At 57.0% G+C, this 9,208-nt stretch overlaps 3 protein-coding genes across 3 annotated transcripts in view; 2 read left to right on the forward strand and 1 right to left on the reverse strand.

The window, feature by feature from the left end:
- Positions 1-1,238, forward strand: part of GUITHDRAFT_154926 (hypothetical protein) — a 2,691-nt gene extending 1,453 nt beyond the window's left edge. The window contains exons 6-7 of the mRNA XM_005824529.1: positions 333-389; positions 666-1,238. Coding sequence (XP_005824586.1) covers positions 333-389; positions 666-707 — 99 coding nt within the window. The 3' untranslated portion in view covers positions 708-1,238. The remainder of the gene's footprint in view (positions 1-332; positions 390-665) is intronic.
- Positions 1,239-1,953: 715 nt separating this feature from the next.
- Positions 1,954-3,018, reverse strand: GUITHDRAFT_154927 (hypothetical protein). Its single transcript, XM_005824530.1, has 7 exons — positions 2,866-3,018; positions 2,753-2,817; positions 2,645-2,705; positions 2,309-2,594; positions 2,180-2,257; positions 2,062-2,133; positions 1,954-1,995 (listed from the first exon to the last, which is right to left on the reverse strand). The coding sequence occupies exons 1-7, from the start codon at positions 2,893-2,895 to the stop codon at positions 1,982-1,984; spliced, it is 606 nt and encodes a 201-aa protein (XP_005824587.1). The 5' UTR covers positions 2,896-3,018; the 3' UTR covers positions 1,954-1,981.
- Positions 3,019-6,455: 3,437 nt separating this feature from the next.
- GUITHDRAFT_160100 (hypothetical protein) overlaps positions 6,456-9,208 on the forward strand; it is a gene marked incomplete at its 5' end in the record, with an annotated part of 4,945 nt that continues 2,192 nt past the window's right edge. The window contains 3 exons of the mRNA XM_005824531.1: positions 6,456-7,739; positions 7,982-8,727; positions 8,784-9,019. Of these exons, the coding sequence (XP_005824588.1) occupies positions 6,456-7,739; positions 7,982-8,727; positions 8,784-9,019 (2,266 nt within the window). The remainder of the gene's footprint in view (positions 7,740-7,981; positions 8,728-8,783; positions 9,020-9,208) is intronic.

Below are 9,208 nucleotides of genomic sequence, written 5' to 3' on the forward strand. Positions count from 1 at the left end.
CCTCCACATGCCTCGTAGTCCTCGTCCTCTTCCTCTTCCTTTCCGGCGCGGCCACCATCATCATCATCATCATCATCACCTCCTCGACGACTTCTTCTTATTCTTCTTTTTTTTTTTTCATCATCATCATCACCATCATCGTAGTTGTCACACGTCGTCGTCGTCCTCATCCTCCATGATGGTGTGGTTGTTGTTCGTCCACGACGATGACGACGACGACAACAAGAAGAACAAGATGATGCAGAAGATCGAGGACGAAGGAGGAGGAGGAGGAGGAGGAGGAGGAGGAGGAGGAGGAGTTTGGAGGCAGGGAACTGAGATAGACTTTTCAGATTGAAAGCCAACAAGCGCTTGTCAGTCTCAGCCTTGAAATTGCAGATTTACTGCAGGTGAATTCGATGTTTGGCATTTCTCTCTTCATTGCTTTCTGTTTGCGGAGTGTTCGCAACATTTCTTTGTCCTGTTTCGCCAGATTGTGCATGAAGAAACATTCTTGTACTCAAAATGCAAGAGAAGTTTGATGTCCATGTTGCACAACGAAGGAAATGAGAAGGATGTAACATATCACAAGGGTGTGTGTGTCAAGACAAGATTCTTGTTGATACTATGTGTCACACGGTTCAGGGCATTGAGGTGACATGGCTTATGTTTGCTTCCCTTGTCAGGAGTTGGAGCACAGTTACTACACCACACCGAGCTTCGATTGATGTTTTCAACATTTTATTTCTGTATGTTTAGCTAATCTGGTAGAAACAATAACGTCACTGTCTGAAATCTCATTTCAGTTACTGTCCTAGAGACACGTTGCTTCTTGCAACATTTTCGATTCCCTCTCCTCTCCTCTCCTCTCCTCTCCTCTCCTCTCCTCTCCTGACCTCTCCTCTCCTCTCCTCGCCCGGTGGAGGGAGGAAAAGTCAATAGCGAGCCGGCAGCTTCAGATGTAAACAATTCCCAAGTACTTCCTGCTCGTGCTCCCTGACGCCTCCTCCTCAGCCCCGCTAGTCCCCGACATGTCCGTCCTGGAAGAGGAGGACGAGGAGGTCTGGCTGAGGCCCCGCCTCTCCTCCCCCGCCTTCTCTTGGCCGTAGCTCTTGAGCCACTCCACGAATTGGTCCGAGGACGCGCTCCTGAAGACTGAGTGGTAGGGCGAGCCATACCCGTTGAACAGCTCCTTGCTCAGCCTCTGTCCCACCGTGCTGCTCTTCCTCCAGAACGAGCATCCTGGCGCCGAGTCCTGGTGGGCCGCCCAAGGGTCGTCCTCCTCCTCCCAGTCCGCAAGTTCCAGCCCGCAGTAGACGCAGATCACTCGATCCCCAGCCCCCTGCTCAGGCGCGAACACGAAGCCGGCGTTGGCCATCTTGTCGGAGCAGAGCTTCGGGTTGTGCGAGTGCGGCCACCTGCCGGCCGTGACAAACGTCATCGTCCTCCCCTCCACTGTCCTCAGACTGTCCACGTCCTCCCCAAACTGCTGCCGGATGAGCGGGGAGATACTGTCCCTGCTCGCTGTGCTCGATCTCGACATCATGCCATCCAGGCTCTCGCCCCCCGAGCTGCCGCGGCTCCCTGCCCCCACCGAGGAGAGCATGTCTGCGGGGTGGAAAAGGGGTGAGTCCGAGCCCCCCCTCGGCGCCTCCTCGTGCTCCTGCCAGCTTCGATTCCTTGTCTCGTTCCTCTGCGGCGGTGAAGGCTGTAGGATCGCATGCTCCTGCGCCTTCATGTATGCCGTCTGCTTCATCAAAAACTCTCCCAGTAGCACGACTCCACGGACCTGACACCACCGTCAGCCGCTGCACCTGCCCCTCAGCACGTCACAGACCATGTAGACGGGCCTCGGAGGAGAGTTGGGGGAGGCTACGAGGAGAGAAACGCGCGAGAAGGGAGTTCCTGGCGTCCCGCATATTAGCCTCTCACAGAGAAAACTCGACTTGGCTGACCTGACAGGAGCGATCCAACGTCCAAACTATCTCCCTCCCGAGCTACGTCATGCCCGTCGATCTGTACAAGGGAGTCAGCCCTCCCTCCCCATGCTTGCTGCATGCCGCAGCGCAGCCAGGAGCCAACCTTGAGGATGGAGTCTCCGACTTTCAGCTTCCCGCTCGTGGCCGAAGGACCTCCGGGCTGGAGTCTCTTCACCTGCATTATCTCAGGTACACTTGACCCCAGTGACCTCCTGCTCTACCTCCAGCCTGCGCTCGTCCGAGACGACTTCCACACCCACCCCAACTCGCCCCTCGCTCAGTCTTTCGGGCATGTGGACCTGGTCGGAAGGCGTCAAGAAAAGCGCTAGAGAGCAAGGAAGCGAGTCAACCGTCGGCTGTCGAATCAAGGCTACCACCTTCTCCACCCAGGCTGCACAAGACGCAAGCTTCAGTCCACCATGCGTGACAGTAGGACATGATCCTACTTTCTCTGCCCTCAAGGAACGATCTGAACCTTATCATCAGCGTGATGGGCATACCCTCGGGCCCGACAATCCGTTTGGCCTGCCCCTCGTCACTCCCCGTCGCCTCCCCGTCGCCTCCCCTTACCACTTCCTCCGGCGTCTCGCCAACCACGCTCACCCCATCCACTTGCAACAGGATGTCATCGCACGCCTGAGAAAAGTCGATCAGGCCTACACACCCCTCCCCCGCCTCCTACTTACAATCTCACAGGAGAACGCTGCCGGACCCCCGGCCACAACTTTCCGAATGATCAGCTCCCCCCTGTGCCTCCATATCAGCACGCGACTTCGCCTCTTCTCGCACTTCACCAGTCGTTCACGTTGATACTGCATCCTATCCCGCACATCCTCGTCCCTGAAGTCGGTGGTGATGCCTGCGGCTCTTGTCACTGTAACCCCCAAGAGGCAGCAGAGTCAGGCACCTGGCATGACCACATGGAAGCGCCGCCCATTGGAGTTTGAGGAGATTCCATTGCTGCGTCGGGTTGTCTTGCGATGCAGATGAGTTCTAAGGTATCCTTATCTACTTGCTGTTCCCCAGATCATGAGTTCCCCACTGCATGTCACGAATGGTGCGATTCCTGATCAGAGCAGTCAGGACGAAGGTCAACAGAGCTGGGGAGCAGCTGTTGTATGGCTAACGGTCAAGCGTGATTGGTATATTTCTAAGTTTGTGAGGTACGATATTGACAATATGATGATCAGGCCGATGATAGAGTATCTAAGATCGCAACAGAGTACACAGTCCCAACAAAAAGCATAACACGACAGAGAAACAAGAACGGATATCATGCCAAGCTCATAGAATATTTCTACTTGTAGCACGGTGATGCAATGAGGGCCTGAAATCCTACAACTTTTCGATCTAGGAGCACACACTGACAACTTAACAAATCCCACAACACAACCACTCATCATGAAATGCAGCAGCATCAATGGCTCATGTGAACATCAAGAGCGTGGCATGAACCTATTCTGGCAGCGACATCATACTCTTCGGCATGCTTTCCTCACTAGCTCTCGCAACGAGCTGCCATATCTACTTGTACATATGTCGGCATCCGGCGGCCCATCATCACGGCATGGTGAGAGGTCAGCTGTTTGGGATAGTGGTCGAAGTGGGCTCACAGGGTGGGGTGGTCAGAGAATCCAGTGGGTGGGGAGAGGTAGATGGTGGGTGGTCCATGGTGTCTCAAGAAAAAAAAACTTACTGCGACTAGGTACCGGTACTAAAGTAGATCTTTTAGTATCAAATGAAGGGTAGTGGTACAAAGTCAACATGACTGAAACGGTGAGAACCATAAAAATAACCGGTGCGGAAAATGTTGTAGGGGTGGGGGTGGTCAGAACTGTACGTAGTTGGAGGGTAGGCTCTGGAAGTAGGATAGGGATGGAGGTTATGAAGGCCTAGTGAAAAGGCTACTTGCTAGGGGGTGGGGGTAGGGGTGGGAAGGTGTGAACGAGCAGGGGTGGGGTGGTGATAGAAATTTCTATGGGGTAGGGCTACTGAAGTATTCCAAATAATCCAAAACTTTCATTTTGATTCAAATAGTTTTCAAATATAGGAGAAACTATTCAGAAAAACGTAATACTCGTTGTTTCGAGCAGGGGTAAAAGTGTCATAAGGAGGGGTAAACATTTCAAAGATCTCAAGGTGGGTAGGGTGGTGGAGTACTCCAAGGTCTATGGGTACTGCCCTTTGGATCATGAGGGTGGGTACTCTCCAAAAGTGAATCTGAGTAGTGAACGCTCAAGTACCGGTACAAGAATATGGGAGGAGGGTGGGTCCATGGGCAGATGGTTGTCTACCGGGTAGGGTGGGGTACACTGACCTTGGTTTCGACACCGGTGCTCAGGGGTCTATTAAAAGTCTCAACTTTTCCCGAATGAAGAGTTGCACCACCCCCTCCCCCCTATATCAAAAACCCCTACCCCCACGTATGTCTCATTTTGCACCGAATTGACTACCGGTGTCAAAAGTAGTGGTTTCACAGCAGAGGGGGTAGTGGTGGGGTGGCATGGGCACCCCTCGGAACTGAAGAGGTACCAAATTCTTTATATATATTTTAATTCCTTTTAAAATATTTATCCATTCCCGCAGCCTACAATGGACCAGCCTGGTTGTGACTCGTTGAGATATGGTGAGGAACTGGTGGGTGGGGAATCGGCAAATTTGGCTCAATATCACAAAACAATCGAAATAATGAGATTCAATTTCAATAATAATGTTCCTTTTTCGGTTTACACTATCAGCAATTCAAACCGAGTGCCTTCCCCTGGACAGTGGGGTACTGAGTGTCACCAGTGGTCCTGAAAATGGCAGCACTTTAAGTCCAAGGGTCATAGCAACCTTTGCGAACCGCTTCGTTCACAGTCATTACTACTACTACAATAGTAGTACAGTTACTACTGCCTGGAGGTGACCCGGGTAGTAAAACTCCAGCCCGTGACTCGAGTCCTTACAGCCCGGGCTGTTCACGAGCCTCGGAGTCAATCATCAGTGACTCAGTTACCATTGCCACCGTGGCACTGGCCCGACTCTCGAGCCTCCGGCGAGCCTCCAGGCTCGGACGCTCACAGCCTAGTCACTCGGAGGCATCAGGGAGCCTCGGAGTCCGGCGGGAGTCCGGGTCACCGGCGCCGGGCCGGGGCCGCTCAGCACGCCGGTGACCGGCCCCCGGCGCCGCGCGGGCCGCATGATGCCGCTGAGTGCCGCCGCCCGGGCGGACGGCAGCCCGGGCGTGGCACGGTGGATCGGACCGTACTACGGTATCGGACCGTCCGATCCGTGGCATCCCCGAGTCCGGTGGACCGTGCCGGCGACCGGTCGGGTGACCGTACCGGCCCGGGTGGCATGCCGCGCCCGGCCGCCGGCGCGGTGACCCCCCGATGATCGGCCGGGCCCGGCGGCTCAGGCTGGTAGTAAGCGGCTACCGTAGTGACCGTACTACTAGGCTGGGCGGCCGTTCCGGGACGCACCGTGCGGTACGGCGGCGTCTGACTCAGTGAATCGGAGCGGCCGCTCGCCGGGGAGTCCGGAGTCCCCGGCAGTGAGTCCACCGTGGCACGCGGCCCGGCGCGGCCGCGCCGCCGGTTCAATACGCCGGTTAAGCGGGCCTAGGCTCAGTGACCGTGGCGCCGCGGCCCGCGACCCCCGGACTCCGGCGCAGTCACTGGTCATTCCGCTAGTACCGTACGGTGATCGGACCGTCCGAGTACCGTACGGAGCCGGGCCCCGGCGGCCCGGCCGCTCAGTGACTAGCGAGGGCCGGCCCGGCCGCACACGGAGTACGGTACGGTTGCCGGGCGGCCCGGCCCGGCACACTAGTTACGGTTGCCGGGCCGGGACGCCCCGCCGCCGGCCCTCACCGGCCGCCCCGGCCGCCCGGCGGCCCGGCGGCGCATGCCGTTCACACGGCCATATGCAGGCTCCGAGTCTAGCAAAATTGGTCTTTTTTTTTCTTGCAACTGACGGTGGCCGCGGCGGCCGGCCCTGACTCGTGACGTCCGACCGCACTTCAGCGGCTGGCCCGCCCGGCCGGGGCCGGCCCCGGCCGGGCCGGGGCGACCGTCCGACTGATTCAATCCCGATACTGGCCGCGGCCCGCCGCAGTCCGATCGGACCGTCAGTCAAAATTTGAAACTCTTAAACATTAGGTACCAGGAAACTTTCCTTTACAAATTATAAAGCGAAAACTCCAGAGGGTCAACGGCTGAGATGGCGGAGGCGAAGGCAGTGGGAGGGAGCAGCGGCATGGCAGTATGGCAGCGCGGTGAACTGTAGGAAGCAGTAGAGGAGGAAGACGGAACCCAGTTCCAGCTAGGAAGCGATACTCGTAAGGGGCGCACCCACACTATCTGCTAGCATCTTGCCACGGGAAGTAAGGAGGGAGGGAACAGAACGGCGGTGAAAAAAACCCTGCAAACCGTCAGGAAGAAGGGCAAGGCCGTTCCTCATACTCAATCCCAACCTCTTGCAGTGTAGTGAAGTTGCTGAGCCCGTGCTGCCGTGATGTCTGACGCGCACGTCGAAAACACGGACATATCGTCTAGCCCTGCGTTCCATGCATTGAACGACCTGTTCAACGATGGTACGCTGACACAGGCCCAAGTCGACTTCTACAAGAGCAAGTATGCTAAGCTGCATGAAGAGATTCTCAAGATCTACCAGAACGAGAAGACGCTGCTTCCCAAGGCTAAGGAGCTGAATGAAGAGCTGCGGAAGAAGAGGCTCGAAGCGGAGGAAATCATGGGGAAGGACCGGGAGGCGCACGAGGAGCTGGAGAGAACGAGGACGGAGTTCGCAAAGGCAGAGGCTGAAGTGGTCCTGTGCGAGGAGAGGGACGCGATGCTGACGCTGGAGATCGCGGAGCTGCAGAAGCAGAAGGAGGAGATAGCACAGGAGAAGGAGACGCGGGAAAGGGAGGCCATGGAGGCGTTGCGGCCGCGGATCGAGGGGCTGGAGCAGCACATCTCGCAGCTGACGTCGGAGATCGAAGAGTCGAGCAAGCTTGCGCAGAAGCTGAAGGAGGAGAAGGCGGAGCTGGCTGAGAGGGCGTCGGGGCTCCAGGAGTCGATCACGCAGCTGTCGGCGGACGTGGAGAACGAAAGGGCGGTGATGATGAAGGTGAGGGGGGAGCCGTCGAAGATCAAGAAGCAGGCGGACCTGACAGAGAGCTCGCTGAACACGGTGACGGCTGAGCTGAAGTCAGTGAACTCAGTGATGGAGGAGCTTGACAAGACGATCAAGGAGCAGGCGGCGAAGAGAAAGACGCTCGAGGACGACAGAGACGAGCTGAGCCTTCTCAAGAGCAGGCACAACGACTCGATCGAGCAGAAGATGAGGATCAAGCAGGAGCAGGAGCGAGACCTGGCTGAGCAGCTGAGCAGGAGGGACCACATCCAGGAGGAGGCGCTGCAGCAGGACATTACCATGCGGGCGCTGCAGATGGAGCAGAAGAGGGTCGGGGACTCGGTCTACAGGATGCAGCGAGAGAAGGAGGAGACGGTAAAGCTCTTTCGCAAGGCCGAGCTGACGCTTGCGGCGTCCAAGGGGCTGGTGCCGAACCTCAAGTTCCAGCTGCAGGACTACCAGAGGTTGCTTGCCAACCAGCACAAGGAAAAGCGCGATCAGCTGAAGAGGCTGGAGGAGCTGAACAGAGACATTGACATCTTCATCAACGACTTTCTACAGGAGGAGGGGCTCGAGAAGGAGAAGGCAGCCGCCCTCGCCGCCCTCCTGCGCGAGAACAAGGAGCTCGAGGCCGAGTTTTCAATGCTCATGCAGCAGCAGCAGGTGATGTTTGCCCCCCCCCTTCCCTCTTGCTCCCTGCTCCCTGCTCCCTGCTCCCTGCTCCCTGCTCCCTGCTCCCTGCTCCCTGCTCCCTGCTCCCTGCTCCCTCCTGCTCCCTGCTCGTGTTGCTCCCATTCTTCTGCTTCCTTTCCCTGCATGTCACGTCCTTACACGCCCATCCTCCTCGTCTGGGTCTCCCTCCCTCCCTCCCTCCCTCCCTCTCCTCTCCTCACTGTCATTCGCAGTCGCTGGATCGTGAGACCTTCGAGCTGGGAGCCAAGAGGGATAGCAAGGCGCGGGAGTACGCCAAGGCAGTGACGAGCAGGAAGGAGACAGAGGAGGAGATCAAAGTGAAGGACATCATCATCCTCGACCTCTCCAAGAGGTCGCAGAACCTCGCACAGCAGATCAAGGAGCTCAAGGACCTCTACGAGCTTGTCAAGAACGAGAAGAACAAGACTGTCAACCTCATCCAGACCAGCCAGCAGGCGCTGGCGGAGATGAAGGAGAAGGTTGGGATCCTGCAGAACGAAATCGAGATCCTCCAGAGCGAGACTTCGTCCAAGGACAAGGCTCTGACGGTAGAGCGGCAGGCGCTGGCGAAGGCGCTGGGGGAGAGGGACGCGGTCCGGTCGGAGGTGAACAAGTTGCTGTTCCTGTACAAGGACAAGCAGCAGACGGTGGACCAGAAGATATCAGAGATCGATAAGCTGAACAGCATCATTAACGTGGTCGAGAAGGACATGGTGAGGCTGAAGAAGCAGTACGAGCAGGCGGTGGAGGAGAGGAACTACACTGGCATCCAGCTCATCGACAGGAACGACGAGCTCTGCATCCTCTACGAAAAGAGCAACATCCAGGAGCAGATCCTGCGCAACGGTGAGCTCGAGCTCAACCAGAGGGAAGAAGAGCTGAGGGTTCTCGCCCTGGAGCTGGGCAAGTGCGAGTGGATGTACAGCGTCACTACCAAGCTGCTCCCGCAGCTCCCGCGGTACAGGAAGGAGATCGAGGCTCTGAGGCAGCTGCTGGAGCAGGAGAGGAAAGAAGCGAGGAACTTAGCTACGAGCTCGAGTCTCCGAGCAACGAGTCGCGCTACCGGCTGCTGCAGGGCAAGGACCTCAGCATCGATGAGATGCAGAAGAAAATAACGCACCTGGAGGATCGGCTCAACCTGAAGAAGGAGCAGCTGCTGGAGAAGGAGCTGGTGCTGGAGGAGGTAGGAGCACTGTCTGAGAGGCTGCGAAATCAGGCGGTGGAGGGGAGGGAGGAGACGTTGGATATCGGTGAGTCGTTAGCCTTGTCTGATTCATGGTTGCCTCTCTCCTCTGCTCTGCTCTGCTCTGCTCTGCTCTGCTCTGCTCTGCTCTGCTCTGCTCTGCTCTGCTCTGCTCTGCTCTGCTCTGCTCTGCTCTCCTCTCCTCTCCTCTCCTCTCCTCTCTCTCTCTCTCTCTCTCTCTCTCTCTCTCTCTCTC

This window comes from Guillardia theta (genome assembly GCF_000315625.1).
Source record: "Guillardia theta CCMP2712 unplaced genomic scaffold GUITHscaffold_93, whole genome shotgun sequence".
Lineage (NCBI taxonomy): Eukaryota > Cryptophyceae > Pyrenomonadales > Geminigeraceae > Guillardia > Guillardia theta.